We start from the raw sequence: 21,330 nt of genomic DNA on the forward strand, positions 1-21,330 counted from the left end.
CCGGGCAGGGTTGCGCTCGTGGCAATAAGCATGTTATGACGTAACACGTTGAAGTGGAAAGGACGCCGCGCGCTCGTCCCAACTCGCAATTACGCATCATGGATCATGACACATCCACCAAGTGACTCCGTGATAGGGGCGGCAGATGGTCAGGTTAACCGTGGTCAAGCCATGGCGCGGTCTGACTAGGCTAAGGCTTGGCTAGCAATGTAGCAAGCGGGATTGACTAGAAGTGGGTAACTCGTGCTAAATGTGAGTAACTCGGGTTAGGGTTAGACTAGTTAGACAGCTGCCGAGCGGAGCGAGTAGACCCTGATTGTAGGAGGCCGGGTAAGGCCGACTCACCGAAGGCAAAGGGGTTAGGTTTGTTAATCAAGTGGTTCACTTTGGCTGTAAAAAAGTCTTATTCTGGAGGTGAGCTACCCACATTTAGCACGAGTTACCCATTTCTAGTCACGCCCGTAGCAAGCCATCCGTTGACTTGGCCGGAAATGGGCTAGTCATGGCGTGATCACCGGTTAATCGGTCAACCAAAATTCCTGTGACGACTGTGATGATTTGGCAGGGGTAGGGTTAGGGTTAGGGGATTAGGACATTCTTGTCTAGTCCTTTATTAGAAATCTGTCAAAATATACTGTCAAATTTGTATGTAAGCTTAACCATGGTTAACCAATGGTTAGCCGTGGCTGGCCACGACTTGGTTTGATCACCATCCCCTTGACCACCGGGTGGTCTGGCTACGGTGTAGTCAAGCCAAGTCAAACCAAGTCAAGCCATTGCCGTCCGTGACCAGCGCGTCCTGCACGAAGCCACGTATAGGTCGCCCCAGAAATTAAGTCAGTTTCCTCGCGGCTGATCATTGCACCCATCATCCTTATTCAAGGTACTGTATTAGGACCCCTCATCTAAACTAGATCTGTCACTGTCCTAGCCAACAACCGCTGGGCCGACTGCCCACGGCCAGGTGCGACCTGCTTGATGGAAACAGACTGTACCCGTTTTTCTCATTGTTATGTGTTCAACGCCAACTTCGAACATTTCCGAATGCTTCCCGGGTCTATTATTCAAATACAGAACGATGCTACGAGCCCCTCTTCAGATGTACACGAGCCATCATATGTGTAAGAGACAACGGCGAGACCGCCGTCCGTCGCATCGGGAGGCAGGCCTAAGAGGGATGTATGTAACCCCCAACGCTACTGTCGGCGCCCCAAATGTTCGTGGCTACGTCTCGACGATTGATCGGAAATGGAATAAGGTGCCAAAAAAAGGAAGAGGGTTCAGGTTGTTCCGCCGCAGATGGATAGATCCATCAGCTGCTTTCGAGTTTCTCACTCGGAATCGCTTTCGGCCTTTTTGGCAGCGTTCCTCTTGGTTGCGTTGCCCTTCTTCTCCACGACTTGCTCAACGACGACTTCCTTCTCGACGATGACGGCCTTCTTGACGGGGGCGGCCTTGGCTGCGCCCTTCACAGGTGCCTTCTTGGCCGGGGCCGGAGCACCGAACACGAGGCTCATGATGAAGAGAGGGACAACGAGGGATCCAACAATGGCGGCGGCGACCCATGGGAGTTCCTTGACGGCGTCCAGAGGGGAAACGCGGGCGCGGTCGAAGAATCGGTGGAGGTATTCAAGGTCGGCGTACTTGTCAACGTAAGCGCGGGCCTTCTCAATCAAGGGGAGGGTGGAGTCGATGACCTACGAATATCGTGAAATGTTAGAGCGGGAAGCCGACGCGTTTCGAACCCAGTATAATGTCACATACCTTGTCCACTGGCTTCTCCTTTGCGAGCTTTTCCGCGGCCTTCTTAACCTCGTCTTCCTTGGCTTGCTCGATCTTGTGCTTCACGGCGAACGATTCCTGGGCCAACTTGTTGGCGTCCTTCTCACTGTGACCGACGTAGATGTTGTCGAACAGAATACCATTTTGCATAGTCCAGATTTCGAAACCAATGGCTCCCTAGGGATATGAGGGTTTCTGTCAGAATCCTGTAAACTCCCATGTGAATCTTCAGGAACGCATGTGAACTCACAATCTTGTTGAAGTTCGATGGCGTCTTATCCTCGAAGTAGTTGGGGTTGGCAATCTTCTTTGGGGCCCACACTCCCTTGTAGAGAGGGTTGTCGATCAAAGGTGCCGTCCACTTGCCCTTGTAGGCGGGATTCCTCTTCATTGGCCTCTTCCATTCACCGCAACCGGATGCCTTCTCACACTTGGGGTTGGGAATGCTAGGTGCCACCCACTCGCCGTCCTCCTCGTCATCCCAGTCTTCGGGCTTCTCGGTTTCAGGGTCAGGAATGACGGTAGATTCGTTGTCAAGCCAGTCCGCGGGCTTCTTGGCATCCTCGTCAACGACCTCGAGAGGAGCTTCCTCATCCCAATCCTCGGGCTTTGTGGCCTCAGGGTCAACGATCTTCTCCTCATCAACCCAGTCCGCGGGCTTGGTGTCCGATGGGTCGTCAATTTCCTTGGGAGGGTTGACGGCGGGCGTGAAGTCCTCCAACAGAGAACCCTTCTTCACCTCCTCGTTGTCGATGAGAATCCTGAAGGTTTGGTCGGGATTGACGATCAAGGTGTACAAGTGCGTGTTCTTGTCGGTCTTGGCAGCTGGTGGGGCGTTCAAGTGTTTCTCCTCGATTTCGCCGGTTTTGGGGTTCTAATGGATAGAAGCGATGAGATGACATGTCCGCATGGCTTTCTTCAAATATGTGAACGCATGTCTTACCGTGTGACGGAAGATGAAGTGGACCTTGTTGGTCAGACCACACTTGTCAGGTCCGAACACTGAAGGGCGCGACCTGGGTAAGACATTGTTCGCAAATGTACTTGTCACCGTTCAAGGACACTTACTGATGGTGTATGGGGTCTTGTCGGCAAACTTCTCCTGGTCGAAGGAGCTGTCTGCTGTCAAAAGCTTCATGTAGGCACCTCCGCACTCCAAACCGTTTTGGAGCTTGACTTCATATTGCGCGACAAAGGATTTGCCGGTGGGGTCAATTGGGGTGGGGAACTTTGCCGTGATAGCCTACGCGAGAAGAAGATATGAGCATGCTTTTCTGCGAGTCGTACTGGGAAGGGTTGTTGTGGAGACATACATGGTGGGATGCCGCATCCTTAACGACCAAACCCTCATCTCCAGCGATGGCGATAACATCGGGCTGTTCAACGGCCCAACGTCCCTTGTAGTGCAGCAAGTCCTCATCCTCGACACCGTCGACAACCTTCTTGGTGTGGGAAGGAATCCAGCGCTTGTCCCACCCGGTAGTGAATTGCTCAACAAATGGGGCGGTCACCGTCGTGGGCTGTATGCATGAAGCAAAAGAAGGGTGGTAAGTATGAGACTTCGCAGCCAAACACGCTGGCAGCAAGTGATGATCTGCCGTGATCCTCTCGAGAAAAAACTTACGTGGAACGCGACGGTCTTGTCGTCCTTGTTGCCGGCGACGACATCGTCAGCAACGGCGGCAGAGATCAGCGCCAAGTAGGCGGGGAGAATGTATCGCAACTGCATGGTAGTGAGGTGGTTGTGAGACTGGGGTCTGAGTGACGACTGGAGGGGTGCAGAAGTCTGGCTGCGAGCGAAGCGAGAGGTGCCCGGCTGGACGCTCTTTTATGTGCGTTTGGAAAGGCGTTGGCGGTCGGCGAATCGTGTAGGATTAAAGAAACACCGTGCGCTAATCATTTTGTTTTGCGGCTTGAGAGGGCAGTTTGTTGGAGGGGCCTTTCCACGAAGTTCGACTATGTGAATGTATGGCACGCACTGATTGGCTGCGGACCTAAATTGCGTCCATACCAGGTTCCCGGATTGGGTTTCGATTTTGAATGTATGTATGTAAATGCTGCACGACATTTCGAAGAAAATACCACAGTCTTTCCTAGCCCACCGAACCCAACCTAGTAGGGAAATACTTTGCGGATACCTTCATTCACCATGACTGTGTCCTTCACCGGTGCCAATAACGTCCTTCGGTTCGCCCCCGTCGTCGAAGCGAAGACGCTGTTCGCACGCCTATTGGCGGCCCCTCCCTCCTCATTGATCGCTCTCTATGCTGCAACCCTCTTGCCAGACGCTGACAACGGTGAAAGCACCGTGAGAGAGCATTTCTCTGACAATATCGTGATCAACTTTGTACAGCCCATGGATTGGGAGAGGGAGACGAGTGCAGGTATGCTGAAGGAGGACGACGAGACCATCCACGGCTGGCATGTTAGGGGAACAAATGTTGTTAATGTCAACGAAGAGGTACGAGGTGTTCTTGTCGTTATTCTTGCGACGTACCCACAACTTCATCCATTCAACTGATGTGCACCTTGCTTCCAGTACATTCATATCAAACAGGATATAGCATACCAGCGCCGCTTGACGATTTTCCTGTTTGTCACGATGCTACACGAGCTCGCTCACTATATAGTTGGAAAAGCAGGAGTGGACTTACCATTGTTTGAGGGTCCCGGGAGGGCATACGCAGAAGCCGGGCACTGCATGGAAATTGCTCTTTTCGGAGGACAATTGGGAACAGAATCCTTCGATCCGTTCGTCGGCCGTTGTCACATTGATGGCCTATACTTGCAAGCCCCGAACGGTAACCGACACCATATCACGTCAGCGTGGTACAACACTTTTATGCAATGCAGTATGTTCAGCTTTGATCCTTTTAGCGGTCAGTGCAACCGGCCTGAACGGGGTTGTTGAAACCTCCATTTTTTCGTGGCCCACAGACTTTCCGATCGCTCTCCCAGTAAACATTCGGATTGATGCCGCGCCAAGTTCCTTCCGTTCTCGTTGCCTTCCAAAAGAAGAGTTGGAAGATTCATCCCGGGAGTCAAAACCAACGCTTGGATCATTATTGGTCGCACTCCCAATTCCTTCAGACCGCCTGCACGCGGAGGATAGGAAGGGTCGCCCCAATCTTTTGAGATAGTTCAATCGTTCTTCTTCGCATCGTCTGTGTCAGGCCGCATTGTTAAGTGAAAGGGACTATCAAGCTAAACGGCCAAAAATGTGCGATGGCAAGGGTCTGGACCCGGGCTCCAATTCTGAATTGATGATTATGGGAGTAAGTGCTGGTTGCGTGGCAGTTTTCAGTTTCTCAATACTAAGGCAACATTCTTCTCAGGCTAGCTCAAACCCGAGAACGAAGGAAAATGTCACGCATTCAATTGACGACTCCGCCAAAATTATCCAGCTGTGTACGAATGCCCTAAAGCTTGAACTACTGAAGCACAAGGAAAAAAAAAGAAGTGCGTACCTCGAACTCCACTTTATGGTGGATAGGACAATAAAGTGGAGTCCGAGTACGCACTTCTTTTTCAATGACCACACTGGAGGACCGGCGATGGAAAGTAGTGCAACTACGCAGTGCTGAGATTCCGATGAGGTGGCGCGAACGGAGCAAGGTGCTCCAAGTATGCGAATTGGTGGCTGCAGCATATTCAACGCTGCTAGAGCAGCAGGAGCTTATGGAACGCATCTGCGAAGAGGAGAGCGGTGCAATTGAAGTGCCAGAGGAGGAAAGAGCACGCCAGGTCCTCAAAAAACTGTCAATCACCGCCTGCGAACCATGAATGCGGAAGGGTACGGAATCATCATAATACATCACCTACACACCGGCTTGCTTCTCGCCACGCTTTCACTCGCGCAACATCTCCCGCTCGCCCGTCGACATTCCGGGCATCGCATCGTGTCCTCATGCCCCCATCCGGATAAGCTCGTAGTACTGAAACTTTCTGAACGTTGCCGAGCGATTGAATGCCCTCGGAGGAGATTATGAGCCTCGTGAAGGGGGAGGCGTTTTGGCAAGTGACTGTGATATGAAGAAATGTAGATTTACGGCGTTGGGCTAGTAGCAGGTTTTGTTGCGTAATTTGGAGCCGCTTGAACGTGTTCTTCATGATATAAAACCCTCAAATCGACTGTACAGTACAGCTCCATGCATAATAGGTCTCTTCTGCCCCTCACGGATTCCCTAAAAAGTAAACGACCAGCGCCTACTCCAACCCGTCCCCGTACGCCGCGCCGCTCATACATGTCCTAGAACTACGCAACATCGCAAGGTGCGTCCGCCGTTGAAAGCCGACTTGTGGAGTTTGTTGATCTTCCAACCCCAAGATTGAGTGTCTTGGAAAAGATCCGGCTTGCTTTCGAGGACATAAAACTCGCTGCCGAAGTAGCAGTACAACTGAAACCAGGTGACGGTTGTTTGCCGCCTGTCGACATACGGCGCTGACATTCCACCGTTTTGCAGCTGCTCCGGATTTACAGCCATTCTTTGACTGATAGGAATGGTGCGTAAGTGTATGTCAAGAACATGGGCAGTTCGCAAGCTTGCGCGGAACTTACAGGTATACACCCAACTTCGCTGGCTCGTCCCTGGGCACATTCTGTAGGTAGACTTGCCACATAGAGCTGAATGAAATGAGATCAGCATGTGCTATTTGCAATAAAAAGAGCTGAGTGCCGAAACTTACCCAGCGTAGAAAAAACGCTCACTGTAGACTTTCTCCCCGCTTGCAATCTGAACCAAATCGTGGAACTCCACCGAGAAGCGCATAGGCGGGAACGTAGATCCGTCATGCTCAATGACATGTGGCTCATTCAGGAGCGTCGCCAAGCGCCAACCATCAATGTGCCGCGTATCCGATTCAGGAACTATCGGTTCTTTGATGCCCAGTTGTGTCGTTTCCGGACTGGCACTAACGACCAGATTTTGCAGCTTCATTTGCGTCCACGCCGCGCGCTCCAGCGTGTCTCCGATCAGATGCCGATCAATGCATTGTGTGTCGTGCTGCTCAAACAGGCTTCGGATTTGCAGCAAGATAGAAAATGGTATATGCTCATAGGCAACGCTGTTACATAAAAGTTCACCGTAGGTTCCGCCGTCTGGGAACTCTTCCTCGTTCTTCTGCGAGTCGTAGGACTGTTCCACGTTTGTCATCTCTGCGGCCGAGGCCATGGCAACTTGCTTCACGCATATTTCAGGACTCTCGCTCATACCGAGTGCTGGCGTATCGCCAAGAGGCAAATGCGAGTTTTTGGGCGGCATATGGCGCTGGCGTTGACGCCTATTGATTATGTCAACAATGAAGCTCCATCGATCTTGCTCCGAGGGGATCCAGAAGCAATCGCTCGACAAAATTCGTTCGAGCCAGTCTATGGGCATTTCCTCGAAGACCGGTCGCAGCGAGCGCCGGCTGAAACCCTCTCGGCAGAGGTAGAGCAGGCATTCCTCAGTTATGGCCTCCGAGTGTTCGCCGTAGCAAAATCGATCGGCAAACAAGAGGTATTCCAGAACCGTTGCAGGGGATATGTCCGAGAGGATAAAATCCACCGCAACATCGCACAATTCTCGGTCGCAGAAAAACAGTCCTGCAGCCAGAACACTGCGCGCATTGCCTCCATTCAGCTTCACCTCGGTTCTTCCGTAAATCCTTCCCAATGTGATGGTGACGCCCTCAACCGTCATGTTTGGGTCTTCCACCTGTATTTTGACGGCCTGTTTGCCCTGCTCCTGCCAAGGCCCTTCCAACATGGCTGCAAAGTACTCGTTGTGGAGTAGCACAATCCGATGCAAGTTGTAGGTCATTCCTAAAATCTCGAGCGTGAAGTCGCTAAAAGAACCCCCAATGAATCCTTTCGTAAAGAGCGAATGGCCGATCCGCTTGAGAGGCGCTAGCGTCTTCGATACGTCCGCACTCGCATTTTTGGCGGTGTTTTTCGATAGGGGTGAGTAGGACTTGCTGACAATGGGAGAGGAGTTCATGACTGCACGACAGAGAAACGACGTTAGCTAATGAATGGAGCTTCGGCGGTCAATTCATCGTACTTACGGTCCGTTATTATGTCTTCGAGCAATGGGGACACCGGCCTTGCCATTTCGGCCGCTATCCGGGCGTACGCTGCTGCCGACATCGTCGTTATTGTTCAATATGCTTAAGTGCTAAACTAAACTCTTCAGAGTGATGTCTCTGTATGTAAGGGTGGTCAGATTCGGGACAAGCACGTAGCTTCCTCGAATTGCATTCGTACTCCATCGCAGAAATTATGCGCTGCGGCCGGTATCTTTCCCGCTGGGGCAAGATAAAACTGTCGGTCACGAGGGCTATCAGAGTAACGGAGCCATTCATGCTCTGTGTGTGCGTTTCAGGAATTCTGCGGTGCGCTGTTTGGGCGATACCAGAACCCGGCGGAGATTGGGATATTCGCGCTGTCGCATAGGTTACATAAGCCGCGATTATTGAGAACCCCTTTGCCTTAGGTGAGTCGAGTCACTCACCTCTACATAGCACCAGTTGCCCACTTCCAGCCATCCCCTTATTATTGCTTCGCATCCGATCTACAGCGGGCACAGCTGTATGTTCCCTGACTGTACTGTACATAATCAGCAGAGCCGGAGATCGCTATCAGAGCCAGCGGCTTCAACACCACTATATATCCTGGGATAACACTCGTCAACAAGTGCAAGCCAATAACTGCTATGGATGTCATCATTTCGGCAATGCCTCCATACCTTGCTTCCAGCCTGCTCGAACGATACATCCATAGCTTTCCGGGAATTACGTTGGATGCTCGAAACAGTAGCCCTTCGGCGATTTCGCTCCGCATACTTTTTCCCTCGGCCATCTCGCCCCTTTCCGCAAGTACATTCTCTCTCCGATGAAGGTGTCCAGCACGCCTTTGAAAAAAGTTGCACAGACCATGAAAGGCAAAGGATTTTCCGCTGGGCATGGCAGAGAGGAAAAGAGAGCAGGCCTTTGCAGTATATATTGGGGACACAGGCCTTTTGCGGGATGGATATCAAGCTGCGGGCGCCGACGCTAATCCCAAGGTATGCCGTTCATACCTGGAAGTTTGGAAAGTGTGCGTCCGTCGATTGATGCGACATCTGGTCTGCACTCCATCAGATGGGAAACCGAAGAGTGGGTGACCCGTCTCTCCTCCATTCTAGCCCCCCAACTCTCAGATCGCAAAAAGCACAACCTCCCACATTTTCGCATACTTGATCTGTGCACAGGCACAGGATGCATCGCAATATCCCTCGCTCACTTGGCGCCACCACAAAGCGTCAAGATCACGGCAGTGGATATAGCCGACTCGGCCGTGGCATTGGCAGGCGTCAATGCACGCCGGTTGCTGGCGTCCAATGATGTGGAAGTACAGAAAGCGGATATCACGGACGACGCACAGCTAGCAGATATGCTCCGAGCAGGAGCGACGGGGGATACGAGATTTGACATTGTCGTTTGTAACCCTCCGTACGTGAGTGATGCGGAATATGCGGAAGTAGACGATGATGTTAGATTGTGGGAAGACAAACGGGCACTCGTCGCTGACAAAGAGGGAACAGCCCTACTCGAACGCATCGCGCAGGTCGCGCAGGCGGGGCTGCTGACGACGCCTACCGAGATGGCCTCCAATGCTAAACCTGCTGTCCCGCGATTGGTAATGGAGATTGGAGCCGCACAAGGGCCAGCTGCAAAGAAAATCGTAGAAGACGCTGGATTCCATCATGTGAGGATATGGAAGGATATGTCGCAACGAGACAGATGTGTTGTGGGATATTAGTTACCCGATCAGGGTTGAATGGAAAGGTCCCACACTCGATCTCATTCTGAGTTTCTCTGCGAGCGAACGATTCTGCGATTTGAAGTGTTAGTTTCGAGAAGGGGTAGCAGATATATAGAAGTGCTGAATGATTGAACATATACATAGAGGTTCGAAAGTTCGGCGAATTTTACATTCCGATCAACGAAATGGGGCTCTGCCTTCGAATTGGTACGGTCCATATGTACTGTAATTTGTGTATTTTCCCAGTCGCTCCTTTTGTTGGGGTTCAAGTTGTCGAAAGTCCTTCCACTTTCGCGCCCCTTGGCCTCGTTCTGACTTTGCCCATCCCCCCTTTGCTCAGCTGAATTAACATCTTGCCACCCTTCCTTCCTCACCACCGTTACGAAGGACCTACATATAACAGGTAAGCTGTAGAACAAGGGCTCACTGGTTGAGCTGCGCCACGGAATCCCTGGCCGGCCTGGCCTTTGGGTTTCCTTCCGTCAGCTCCGCGCACTTTCTCCGCGTCATTTTCACCCAACCTTTCTGTAAACTGACTCCCTGACGCTTGACAGAGGCCCAGCACCGCCAAGCCAATCCACCTACCTTCATTCAAACTTCTCGTCGTTATGTCGGTCACATTTACAGAAGCATGTCCCGTGTACAGGTGGGTAGATTGCCAGACAGAGAATCGGTGATGTTCGCTCATAGCTCTTCTTTGCAACGCGTGCGATTCACTGATAACCTTTCCATGACGGTGCTAGCCCGTTCTTCGGAGCGATGGGATGTACAGCAGCCATTGTCTTCACCTGTAAGCGTTGCATGTTAGGTCGTCTGCGCGGGTTTAGAAAGTGAATAAAAGCTAACCCACCTCGATTATGAACCTAGGCTTCGGTGCTGCATATGGAACAGCTAAATCTGGAGTGGGAATCTCGATTATGGGTGTCATGAGGCCTGAGCTCATCATGAAGAACATCGTTCCCGTCGTCATGGTACGCTCAATCCGTGGAAAACAGCATCTGGAAGAGGAGAAATCCTCATGCATACCTTCATTACATAGGCTGGTATCATTGCTATTTACGGACTCGTGGTGTCCGTTTTGGTTAGCGGTGGACGTAAGTACATAGATACCATGCCCAATTTTGCTGATCCGCCGCCGCATGCAGATGTGCTAATCTTTCTCATTATTCACGTAGTACAACAGAAAATGTCCTTATTCGCGGGTTTCATTCAATTCGCCGCCGGACTCAGTGTCGGACTGAGTGGTTTGGCTGCCGGATTTACCATCGGTGTCGTCGGTGATGCCGGTGTGCGAGGAACCGCACAGCAACCCCGTCTCTTCGTTGGAATGATTCTGATTCTCATTTTTGCCGAAGTGTTGGGTCTTTACGGACTCATCGGTACGTTCTGAACTATGGAACCCTTGGCAAAGAAATGCGCTCTTTTATATTACCGGTCTAACATCAAGTTTTTCGACAGTCGCCCTTATTTTGAACACTAAAGCCGATCCCACCGCTGGGTGTGCCTGATTTAAGAGATACCACTTATCCTTCTCCTGCCCCCCCTCCCTTCCACCCCACCGTTGCCTGTGGTACGATGTAGACTTTGAACGAAGATGATTGTCTTACACCAGTCGTTCGCTTACGATCTACGCTATTTTACCCCGAAAGGATGGGCGCGTTGAATCGTGAAAGGGAGACATGTTGATGCCTTCCAGCTGAAGAAAGCATCGTTCTGTGTCAACGATTGTGGAAATGTGGTTCGACTGTTCGACTGTCGAACATTCGAAAACCCTGCCACTGTCCAAAAAACCAAAATGGCTCTACCTCTGCATCTCGTAGCCAGGTCTGGCGGGGAGCGCTCCGAAAAACACGTTCGAGGCTCCGCGCCCAAAAGCGGGTTGACACTGCCCTTGCAAGGCTCGGAACCACATGCTTGTTGAGCATCCATCCTCGTTCCGATGGACTCTGCCAACTACCCTCAACTAAGTGTCTCGAACACATTCTTGTTTGCTTAGGCTTTGTGGGTACGACTCGGTATGAAATCAAAATGTTGCTTGAGACTTTAAAGGCCTTCGGGAATCGGGAAGGGCATCGGACGACCAAACTTGCGAGAGGATGCCCATTGATTTCTCTGGCTATCTTGGTGATTGCTTTTTTGCTTTGCACTCACTTTGAAGTTGGTGATTGGCATATACGTTTCACTCACTCAAAAGGGTGAGAGACCGTCGTATCAGCGATCGCTCCGTGAAAGGAGCTTCCCGTTATATATCGTAGCCGTCTGCTGTCTTCCGCTTGAACACCGCCTGCCAGTGATGAGTGAAGAATCGGAACTTCGGAAGAGCTGTGGGTCACAGTGGGTGACACTGGGTGTGCCAAACTTGAAACGACCAAACGGTAGGTTTTAAGGTTAGTTCGATCGAGATCTACGGAAATGAGATGTGGCGCCATCTGTGTAACGCCGCGCCCAAGACTCCGACCAAGAAAAATCTTCACATCTGCGCAGGACCCGGAGGATCCCAGACGGATCCCGCGAACGATCTTGGCCGTCGACAGGATCCCAACGAGTGCCGGTGTCTCACTTGCCAATATCTCGTACGGCAAGCATACTCTCTTGGCTTTTAACTTTTCCTTCACTCTGGAGTGATAGGCAACTGCCGACTCGTTTCCATCTATGCTCCAGGCTCCAGATTTTGGACGGACGGTTTTGGCCTTCACGACGGTGGAGGAAAAAGCCCTTAATTTCATAGGCCTGCGGCCGTAAGCTGGCGAGGTGTGCAAACACAATCTCAGAAGTTCAAAACAAAGCGACGACACGTAACTATCCTAAAAGATGCCCCGGTCTTTTCCGACCACCAGGGGGTGCTTCTCTACCCTTATTATTCTTCTGTCTGCGACGAAGACAATTCTGGCCCAGCAACCGTGCACAGCAGCGCCACTCGCTTCAGCGGTATGCAAAGGAATTGTTGACTCAGCTTATCCAGCGATATCCAGCAATGTGACCGACGACACCGAGCAAGGACTGCAGACGATGATGAGACACATCGATATCTTACGGACAATTGCACCGACCTGCTGGGGATATCTGACAAAGTTGCACTGCGGAAGTGCCTATCCAGCCTGTGTTAATGGCATCTCTGCGGTTCCTTGCGCAACGACCTGTAGTTTCGCGATGACTTCGTGCCGCGATACCCTCGTCTCGATGCGACTGGACGGATATCTTCCAGACTGCTCCCGCGGAGTCACCCTCGGCTCGGTACAGTCCAGCTTTCCAATCACGCAGTGCTTGGGAGGAGATGCAGCTTCCGGGAAGCTGAGTGTACTACCAACTCAGGCTACCGCTATTCGGAACGCAACGGCGCCTGGAACTATCAATGGCGCTCCAGTTGGAATCGCCACGAGCTTTGTCGTGCTGCTAGCTCTCTGTGAGTTCAACAGTCAAGGTCACATGTACTGTACCTGCATCCTGCTAATCGGATACTTCTAGATGGTATATCGCTGCTCTGTCTGCTGGATCTGGCAATCGCTTTCACTCGCTTTCGCCGCTTCTACTCGGTCGCCTGCTGGGCGGTCGTTTCGGCCCTTTGGATCGTAACGATAGTCATTGGCCAGTGTGTATATGATTTGGATATACGCCGAGCCTATGCATCAAGTTTCTGCCAGATTCAAGCTCTAGCTACCACGGCTCTCGAGGTCGCTGGTCATGCTTTGGTCCTGTGCCTCGCGATAGACGTGTGGCTCTCCGCTCGCAAACCGGAACGAAAGGGGACTTTCAGCTGGAAGGGTATCCTCCCGGGCGCCGTCTTAGCCGTCCTTGCGGCGGCGACGGCTGCGGTTTTGTTGAAAATCAAGGCGAATCCGACAAGTCTCTCGTTTCCAGACAATCTTGTGCCTGGGTTCGGACCCGGAACGGTGTCGTGCACATATTTGTACCCCACAAACGGATGGACGATGTCCTCCGTGCCGCTCACGCTCGTCCTCGCTGCAATGACTCTAGGTCTTGCAGGTCATGCAGGGCTCATGCTATCAAGGGCACCAGAAGCATCGAAAGCAAACTACAGTCCAACCTACGCCAAGACCGGGACATCCCTTTCCACCCCCCTATGCCACCGATTCCTGGCGTTCATGTTGATCGCCGTTACGGCTGCTGGCATCCTTAACATCCGCTTATTCCAAGCGGGGAGATCGGGCAACTACGATCCCAGATTTATCTTCAGTGATGCGCCTACGTACGAGGATTATGTCCTAGCAGCGGTCGGCTCCGCTGCGTGGGTATCGCTAGCCACCGCTCGAGAAGTCTGGGTGAAGACGGTCGTCGGCTCGTTGCTCACGACCAAGGCCAAAGGTGGCATCGACACGAGTAAGGCGATCGACATGCACGAGCGCCGCCCTACCACCTCGACAGCACACAGTCGCACTGGAACGGTCAACAGCCGCACGACTTTACTCCGCAACCCCGATGGAAGCCAGCATCGCCGTGCGCCTTCTCTCCACAATCGGGCTTCCTTCTACAACGACCCGGAGCAGGTGGCGTACCCACCCGTCACCCTCGAGCGGCAAGCGTCTGGACACCACCAAGCCCCGCCTGTGCGAACAGCATCTCGCAAGCGCACCGTTCCTCTCGACCATCAGACCCCATTCTACGATAATGCAGAGGAGGTGTTTTACCCACCGCCGACACTCGACCGACAAGCCGCAGGGCCATATCCGAGTCAGCAAGGGCACAATGACTTTGCTTTCAATAATCAAGTTTCTGCGTACAATGATTACGAGCACATTCAGTACCAACCTGCCACCGTCCAGCGGCAAGCATCGGGACCACGCCAGGTCCCGTACGCGCAAACGCCTTCTCGACAGCATTATACGGGGAATCCCGAGGAGCTCCATCAACCCTATACTTTAGGGGCCGTCGATTCACCGGCAGCTGATGCGTACGACGAATTGACGCATACGAGCATCGGGCGTCATCAAGGAAGCTCCAGGCACGCAGAATACGAGGCGTTCGACGATGGGTTTGAAACCACCACAGACGACGGGTCTGCTTACCCTCCGTCGACATTCGTCTCGTTTGGTAGAGAGCTCACCACCGAAAGGCGGCAGCATCATTTGGATGGATTGCGGCGTTCTCCGACGTGGGATACCGCAGACGACATGGAGCAGCGCCACTACATGCGAAGGGCACCGACATATCCAGTGCGAAAGGCTCCACTGGTGATTGACGTGATGTACGGGACGATGGGGGCCCCGTCTCCCAGGTACGCGCAGCTTCATAGTGGCATTGGTCGCCCCATCAAGCAGACAACGTTCACGCAGATAGTTGTGCCAAGTCCGCAACCTGCCCCGTACTGAAGGCGTAGCGGACTTTCTCAGGCGTATATCGGGTTATCCGGGCGTAGGGCACTTCATGTATATAATCTAATCATAAAGCATAAGTGAAAAGCTGCGTAGATTCAAGGGCGTTCTGTAGACAAGGGCAAATCAGAGTTGCCCGCATTCTCGACGATTTCACCCAAATCGGCTGGCAAGACGATGGAGTGAAACACGACATACAGTATGCAAACCTTCCCCTTCCCCACTGATAGTCTAAGACGACCCATCCGCCCTGTTATCCTGAACAGAAGAGCCTGACGACTGCACGCGGAGAGCAGCGACGGCCAAGTCACCGCTTGCGGCGTCGGTAATTACGACAGCGATGTCGTGCGAAACTGGAATTCTGGGCGCGGAAGGCCGCGGGAGGCGGGGCGAATCCACCGGCGATGCGGGCAGATCCGCCATAAGTTGTGGACCCCAAACTGACGCACTTTGTTTGTAACCGTTCCTCCCGGCTCTCCATTCATCCCGTAGCTCCCGTAGTGGCCGGTATTCGCTCGGGCTGGCTTACCGGTGAGCTGCACATCCACAGACATCTCGCCTTGCGGGGCATCCACAAACCAAAATAGCCCCCTAAGTTTGACGTCCGCCCAGGATACGTGGACGAACATCAACTCCGAAAATTCACCGCGGCTATGAACCGAACGTCACTCCCTACGCCACGGAGGTCAAACTTCGGCCCCCCACAGCGGGAACGTTCAGCTTCAGCAGTCAACGACCAGGACCGACCACCTTTACAGCACACATCGTCAGTCTCGTCGAGTTTGGATGGCGGCTTTCGGTTTGACGAAAAGGAGGAGGACATACCCTCATTGCCACCTCCGACCCTTCGCAGTCCGCTTTACTCTGCGGACTTGTACATGTTTCTCTACCCCCACCTGATAGATGCCATTGCGGGGAGCTTACCTTCGGTAAGTCGGAAGTGTATTACGCTGGTTGTAGATCATGACGGCTGATCTTTTAACGTGGCTGATAGGATGCATGGGATTGGGCTTCGACTGAAGTGGCAGCGCCGATCGTTTTGGTGAAGGAGGAGGAGAAGAAGGTGAGGAAGCTAGGCCGAGTAGGCGCAGGTTTGGGGAGGGGCCAGGCAGCTTACACATTGGTATGCGATTGAAGGCGCCGGAAACGGTCGAATCATCCTTGCAAAAAGATGGGAGAGGTGCGTCGAATCTAGAAGTCTTCAGCGCGATATGCAGACACTCACGCGGAACATTTGACAGGTTATGTTGTTTGGAACATGGTGGAGACAGAGCGGAATTACGTTGCTCAACTACGTACACTGCAATCGGTGAGACACGCATCAGCCTCACGTTTGGTCGAAGCTGCTGCTAACATTCCACACGACGTAGTATTTCCGGCGACGCCTTGTTGATCAAGGTATTCTATCGGAAACAAGTAGCAGTCTCATCTTTGCGGGGATAGGTATGGGAACTGCTCTTGTCGGCCCGTCGTAGGATTGCGAGCGCTAAAGGAACGACTTTTGGCAGACGATCTTGTCAGCTTCCACAACCAATTTAGCGCGGAACTGGAGAAGATTGTCGCTGTCGGGTCGTGGAATACGAGAGAATCCCGAATCGGCACTTTATTTATTCGCTTTGTTAGTACTTGTTCGTTTCTGGAACGAGCGGAGCGGTTCAGTCCTTGATTCTTCTTTGACTGGTTTTCTTCTCAACAGAAAGATGACCTAAAGCGGCTCTACACCAGGTTCATAGACAGTTACGCTATGTCGCAAAAACTCATGAAACGGGAAGAGCGCGACAATCTGGAATATCAGAACTTCATGAAGGTGTGGTCAGGTTCGAAGGAGGAGGAGGAAGGAAAATATCACTAACTCGACTTTTCGTTCTTCATATAGGAAGCTGTCAAGCTAAAGGAAACTGGGCGGCAGCAGTTGAAGGTAAATGATACCGATACCCAATCTCTGTTGAAATGGCCCTGAACTTCCGATGGTGAAACGCAGGATTTCATGATTCTACCGGTCCAACGTACTGCACGGTATCACCTGCTCCTGAAAGGTATGGTCGCACTCCGGGACTATCAGGGTATCGTTGCAAATTGTTTCTCACCGTTCTTCGGTCGTAGATCTAAGGAAGCGAACAGATGAAGATCATCCCGACTACCAAGACTTACAAACCGCATGGGAAGCCATGAACGAGCTGGCCTCGTCCGTAAACGAAAAAAAGAGAAAAGAAGAAGAAGCCACCGGCCTATTCGAAGCGTTCGAGCAAACGAAGAACTGCCCCCCAACTCTAATTCGGCATACGCGCAAACTCGTACACAACGTCGATGTTGTATACCAACATCGCACGAGCAAGGTTATCCATCTTTTCTTGTGTTCGGATCTGCTGATGGTAACACATCCCATCGCGAAAACGGTCCTGGGATTTTCCAGAGATAAGGCCGAATATTCTTACAAATTCATCCGGTGGCTGGATCTGCTGGAAATCGATGCGGAGTACTTGGGGTCACAGGGAGAAGGTAGGGAATGAATGTTTCAGAGCATTGGGTTGCGGAGAGCTCATGCGAATGTTCTATTTTCGACCCTCAGCATACAAACACACCATCAAAATCACATACGACGCCAACAGACGAGATCCGAAAGACTCTAATACCCAACCCGTCGAGCAAGCATCGTTTTCCATGGTCGTTCAGTTCGAAGGAATGGAAGCCACCAAGAATCGGAAAGACTTCCTGATGGCGCTGGAATCGGAGATAAAGAAGAATAAGGAGACGCGGAGGGCGAAGAAACCTGCATAGAAGTGATACAACAGAACCTGATTCTCGACCCTCTGTGCGTCTGTGGGTATACTCACTCTCCACGGTCCTCGTCGCTGCGATGTGTTGCCTCCGCTCCCGCATACCTCCCGCGCAACATTCTCTCTCACTTTTTTTGGAAATCATCCTTCTGGCGTCGGAGGAACGGGTGGTCGTGCCAGCAGTCGGGCCAGCATGCGACTAGATCGGCATTGCGCGTCGCTTCAGGGTTGGGCCTCAAATCTCTAGCTGGAAAGCGGCGACCCTCCTTCTTCCGGGCGTACAATGTACAAGTCGCCGCACGCTCATGGCGTGAGCCCCTTCTCACAAGGCGATCTCTCCCGTCACCACTGTATTGCGATCCTGGCGCGAGGCTGAATACTGCAAAGCCGCTATCACCAATCCTCCTACCACTACCACTACCGCATCCGCATGTATAATCTCCTATTCAATTGGACATGGTCCCTGCTTATACCACGGCGTCTGGCGCATACCTGTATATAGTCTCTCTAATAGCAACGTCTTTCACCACATTGGAGCCCGGATGCTTGACGCGTTAAAATGAGCGGACGGCTTGGACGCGTCCTCGTAGCATCTGAATACTTTTTTGGAGCCTCCGCTATTGAGCAGTCCACAAAAGCCACACGTCTTGGTGGTGTACGCCTCGTCCTCCAGTTCGACGACCAGTCCGTCGATAAGCTCCATCTTGCCAAGGAGCATGGCTTTCAGGGGTCCATGACGCCAGGTCAATAGGTTTCGCTGGGTTGTTGCGTGTAGCTTTCCCTTTCCTTTGAACTTTCGAGTTTCCGCTGTCCGCAAAGGCCTTTGGACCATGCTGGCAACTTCGAAGATGGATCCGTACACATACTGATAGTTGTCGGCCAGGTGCTGGGTCACCTTGTATGAGCATTTAGGGTTCCTTCCTTCTTAGCTTCAATGGTTACGTTGTTTGCGACTGTGACGGTCCGTGTAGCGATTGGGTGAACGTTGTCCAGTAGGAATTCATCCTTAAAGATGTGATGTGTTGCACATGAATCGAGCCCGATACAGGACTACTGTACAGTAAGTTGGCTTCTGCTTGTACCAGCGTGTTCTAATGTTCTATGGCTGCAAAGCAGAAATTGGCGCGGCACTGTGGAGTCTCATGAGTTCCCGTACTGAGTGGGCAAGTCACGTGTGTAGCGCATGTTGACGGGAAACTTGGGACTTCCTCAACTTTACAATTGTCCATTTTACCAACATGGACGCACAGCTGACATCGATCGTACACGCGGAGTTGGAGGGCATTCCAACAGAGCACCATGAAAGGGTCTTAGCGTTAGCCAACGCCGTAGCCAACGCCGTAGCTAATAGCCCACAAAAAGAGGCAAAGGTATTTTTTTTATTTTTTCATGTTCAGCTTTCGAAATGTTCTGGCAACCTTGTTCGCTTACCTGTAATGGACATATAACACAGCTTACACCTTTTACGAAAATGACTTGGTCGGAGATGAAAAGCGCGGAAGGCCTACACCTCGATGTTCGCAACGTAGAACTGGCGACTAGGAGAGCGGTGACTTCCTTGTCGTTGCCGCCATTTCTAGATAGCGTTCAGCCAACAGAACACCTCAAGGGGCAACTCGCTCGGCTCGAGCGTACCTGGAGTCGCAACTCTGAGGCTGGACGCCGTACCTTTGTCGATGCCTTACTTGCTGAGGCCGTGGACACCTTTTACCATGGCATCTTGGTTGATGAGAGGTCCAGCGAGTCCATGCTCGATAGCGTGGATGTTGAGCCGCCGGAATCAGGTTCTACCGCGCCTCTGCGAGTTTTTTCCGAAGTCGAAATCAAATGGAGCGGTGCTTGCAAAGGAGTAACCGGGAACGTTGATTATCTTTTTGGGCACGCAGATGCGGACGATGTGGAGGAAGGGATGAAAGATTCCTTTTTGATTGCGGTTGAAGCGAAGAAAGAATGGCCGGATTCCGCAGTACGGCAAGCTATTGCAGAAGGTACGCAAATAGTCCCCAGATAGCCTGTTCCTTAGACAGAGGTTTAACCCGTTATGGCGATTCTAGGTGGCGTCCTTTTGCGATACCGACAGAAGAACAACAAAACGGGACCTGTGTTCGTCGTCCTAACCAATGCAACATTTTGGGTGTTTTATTGTATTGACAATAATGGTGTTGTATATAGTTCAGGACCGGAGATTGTTTTTGGGGAGACCACGCTGCCTATGATTCTGCGATGGTTGCGCTGGTTTGTTATGGCTGCTGCTGTCACCTCGCCGCGTGCTTCGACAGTAGATATGACGGACGAGGAAAAGACCAGGGTGCAGAGTTCATTGACGGAGTACTGTGTAAAATTGTGGGAAAAGAGGAGTAGAAAATAAAGGAAGACCTTCTGGTGCGGTGCCTTGTAATACTCCGTTCTCTCACTGAAGAGTTTCCGCCCAGCCTACTCCACCCTCAACCGGCTCAGTTTCGCCTTCTCCAGCGAGCTTAGCAGATCCAGCCCAGCTGGCTCACGTTGAAAAAAAATGAGCGAAAGAAGAAGTTGCAGGAGCTGGACGATGCCGCGGACCGCGTGCGCCTGATAATGGGCAGGATTAGCGGAATTTCAGTTCCCGCTGCGTCGTCAAGTTTCTCTGGAAGGAGCAGCTGGAACCCACTGGTGGAACACAAATTGAAAGTTGAACAAGGGGTTGGGCTGCGAAGCAAGGAAACCAGGTGAGTCGTCGCTGACTTGAGCGGAACGATCGGCTCAGTTCCGTCCACTGCCATGACACCCAATTGGAGTCAGGGACACGGAAAGCTCCGTCTCGACGGCTCCCCGGGGCACTGCACCGCCCGTTCCGACTGAGAGGCAGCCCAGCAACGCCGCCGGATCGAACTCTATAGCGGCAGGCCGGCTGTTTTGTACACGCTCCATATGGGAAAATTGAGGATGCTCTGGGATGCTTCTTCCCCTTCGGTATTTGCATGCGAAATCACACACCCATCTTCTTATCCGTATTCCAAAATACCTCAACTCGAATCGGTCACCGTTTTCCCTCGGGTGCGGGCGGTGTCTTCTGGTCGCTTTTGCTGCTGTATATGTAGAGCGGCAAAGGTGGCTTTGATGACGTTGAGAGGGTTGCGGGAACCCCAGACTTTGGCGCTCAAGTCAGAGATGCGGATGCAGCGGCAGATTTCGTGGATGTGGTTGCTCGCCACCACTCTCTTGCACAAGATGTGCAATTGTGCACCTATGACAATTGCGGGCAGGACGCAGGCATCTCTCATCCGACGTCTGCGCCTACCCTTCAAAGACCGGGACTTCGTATCACTTTCAGGAGTGGCCCTTTACAGGTGGCATCAATTTGCGCTAGGAGGACGTACATGCCCCAACCCTGTCTCTAACCCTTTGCGTTCCACCTATCAAGCAACCAGCAGTACACTCCTCGTAGCCATCAACAACCTCGGTTCCCGATCGGCGCTTGCCAAGCGCGTCCTGGGTCCATCTTCACTATTTGAACACCCAGTCACCCTGCAGATATCCTCCCGACGAGCCCAACCAGCTTGCAGCACTCCTCGACATTGGTGCCATGCCCTGCTTCATGGATGAAAACTACAGGTCCCGCTAGTCCTTGTGATGTGACCTGGCTTGCCACAGTAAAGGCAGAGCTTGTTTGTGATCCGGT

General features: G+C 52.2%; 7 protein-coding genes across 7 annotated transcripts; 5 read left to right on the plus strand and 2 right to left on the minus strand.

Moving 5' to 3' along the window:
- Nucleotides 1-853: 853 nt before the first annotated feature.
- On the minus strand, nt 854-3,511 carry EV422DRAFT_613065 (calreticulin; the record flags this gene model as incomplete). The annotated part of the gene is made up of 7 exons (XM_053073904.1): nt 854-1,697; nt 1,765-1,959; nt 2,033-2,656; nt 2,726-2,784; nt 2,851-3,025; nt 3,096-3,302; nt 3,407-3,511. The coding sequence occupies 7 exons, from the start codon at nt 3,509-3,511 to the stop codon at nt 1,332-1,334; spliced, it is 1,731 nt and encodes a 576-aa protein (XP_052927246.1). The 3' UTR covers nt 854-1,331.
- Nucleotides 3,512-3,931: 420 nt separating this feature from the next.
- EV422DRAFT_505105 (uncharacterized protein) lies at nt 3,932-5,565 on the plus strand (the record flags this gene model as incomplete). The annotated part of the gene is made up of 5 exons (XM_053068466.1): nt 3,932-4,243; nt 4,413-4,634; nt 4,956-5,057; nt 5,118-5,241; nt 5,348-5,565. 5 exons carry the CDS (start codon nt 3,932-3,934, stop codon nt 5,563-5,565), a joined length of 978 nt encoding a protein of 325 aa, XP_052927247.1.
- Nucleotides 5,566-6,020: 455 nt separating this feature from the next.
- On the minus strand, nt 6,021-7,760 carry EV422DRAFT_494491 (uncharacterized protein; the record flags this gene model as incomplete). Its single annotated transcript, XM_053067748.1, has 3 exons — nt 6,021-6,273; nt 6,341-6,406; nt 6,469-7,760. 3 exons carry the CDS (start codon nt 7,758-7,760, stop codon nt 6,021-6,023), a joined length of 1,611 nt encoding a protein of 536 aa, XP_052927248.1.
- A 384-nt stretch (nt 7,761-8,144) lies between these two features.
- EV422DRAFT_390661 (S-adenosyl-L-methionine-dependent methyltransferase) lies at nt 8,145-9,656 on the plus strand. Its single transcript, XM_053066848.1, has 3 exons — nt 8,145-8,255; nt 8,340-8,825; nt 8,902-9,656. Exons 2-3 carry the CDS (start codon nt 8,479-8,481, stop codon nt 9,560-9,562), a joined length of 1,008 nt encoding a protein of 335 aa, XP_052927249.1. The 5' UTR covers nt 8,145-8,255; nt 8,340-8,478; the 3' UTR covers nt 9,563-9,656.
- A 157-nt stretch (nt 9,657-9,813) lies between these two features.
- On the plus strand, nt 9,814-11,135 carry EV422DRAFT_390612 (V-ATPase proteolipid subunit C-like domain-containing protein). Its single transcript, XM_053066847.1, has 7 exons — nt 9,814-9,968; nt 10,120-10,211; nt 10,309-10,355; nt 10,433-10,536; nt 10,605-10,659; nt 10,741-10,944; nt 11,024-11,135. Exons 2-7 carry the CDS (start codon nt 10,174-10,176, stop codon nt 11,071-11,073), a joined length of 498 nt encoding a protein of 165 aa, XP_052927250.1. The 5' UTR covers nt 9,814-9,968; nt 10,120-10,173; the 3' UTR covers nt 11,074-11,135.
- Nucleotides 11,136-15,220: 4,085 nt separating this feature from the next.
- EV422DRAFT_390730 (rho guanine nucleotide exchange factor) lies at nt 15,221-17,934 on the plus strand. Its single transcript, XM_053066849.1, has 11 exons — nt 15,221-15,824; nt 15,890-15,958; nt 16,033-16,075; nt 16,137-16,204; nt 16,266-16,338; nt 16,404-16,513; nt 16,607-16,702; nt 16,772-16,813; nt 16,877-16,931; nt 16,999-17,394; nt 17,465-17,934. Exons 1-11 carry the CDS (start codon nt 15,549-15,551, stop codon nt 17,671-17,673), a joined length of 1,437 nt encoding a protein of 478 aa, XP_052927251.1. The 5' UTR covers nt 15,221-15,548; the 3' UTR covers nt 17,674-17,934.
- Nucleotides 17,935-18,836: 902 nt separating this feature from the next.
- Nucleotides 18,837-20,140, plus strand: EV422DRAFT_523234 (uncharacterized protein). Its single transcript, XM_053069889.1, has 3 exons — nt 18,837-19,042; nt 19,126-19,660; nt 19,727-20,140. Exons 1-3 carry the CDS (start codon nt 18,911-18,913, stop codon nt 20,038-20,040), a joined length of 981 nt encoding a protein of 326 aa, XP_052927252.1. The 5' UTR covers nt 18,837-18,910; the 3' UTR covers nt 20,041-20,140.
- The last annotated feature ends 1,190 nt before the right edge of the window (nt 20,141-21,330 follow it).

Source organism: Fimicolochytrium jonesii (assembly GCF_025526975.1).
Source record: "Fimicolochytrium jonesii strain JEL569 chromosome Unknown EV422scaffold_6, whole genome shotgun sequence".
Lineage (NCBI taxonomy): Eukaryota > Fungi > Chytridiomycota > Chytridiomycetes > Spizellomycetales > Powellomycetaceae > Fimicolochytrium > Fimicolochytrium jonesii.

What these genes read in the sequence shown, in the direction of transcription:
- EV422DRAFT_390661 (XM_053066848.1), top strand. Translation starts at nt 8,479, where the DNA reads ATGTCATCATTTCGGCAATGCCTCCATACCTTGCTTCCAGCCTGCTCG. An exon ending in GCGCCGACGCTAATCCCAAG is followed by an intron (nt 8,826 to 8,901) that starts GTATGCCGTTCA and finishes GCACTCCATCAG; the next exon opens with ATGGGAAACCGAAGAGTGGG.
- EV422DRAFT_390612 (XM_053066847.1), top strand. Translation starts at nt 10,174, where the DNA reads ATGTCGGTCACATTTACAGAAGCATGTCCCGTGTACAG. An exon ending in ACATCGTTCCCGTCGTCATG is followed by an intron (nt 10,537 to 10,604) that starts GTACGCTCAATC and finishes TTCATTACATAG; the next exon opens with GCTGGTATCATTGCTATTTA. An exon ending in CGTTTTGGTTAGCGGTGGAC is followed by an intron (nt 10,660 to 10,740) that starts GTAAGTACATAG and finishes TTATTCACGTAG; the next exon opens with TACAACAGAAAATGTCCTTA.
- EV422DRAFT_390730 (XM_053066849.1), top strand. Translation starts at nt 15,549, where the DNA reads ATGAACCGAACGTCACTCCCTACGCCACGGAGGTCAAACTTCGGCCCC. An exon ending in GCACTTTATTTATTCGCTTT is followed by an intron (nt 16,514 to 16,606) that starts GTTAGTACTTGT and finishes GATGACCTAAAG; the next exon opens with CGGCTCTACACCAGGTTCAT. An exon ending in GTATCACCTGCTCCTGAAAG is followed by an intron (nt 16,932 to 16,998) that starts GTATGGTCGCAC and finishes CTTCGGTCGTAG; the next exon opens with ATCTAAGGAAGCGAACAGAT.
- EV422DRAFT_523234 (XM_053069889.1), top strand. Translation starts at nt 18,911, where the DNA reads ATGGACGCACAGCTGACATCGATCGTACACGCGGAGTTGGAGGGCATT. An exon ending in GCCCACAAAAAGAGGCAAAG is followed by an intron (nt 19,043 to 19,125) that starts GTATTTTTTTTA and finishes CATATAACACAG; the next exon opens with CTTACACCTTTTACGAAAAT. An exon ending in ACGGCAAGCTATTGCAGAAG is followed by an intron (nt 19,661 to 19,726) that starts GTACGCAAATAG and finishes TGGCGATTCTAG; the next exon opens with GTGGCGTCCTTTTGCGATAC.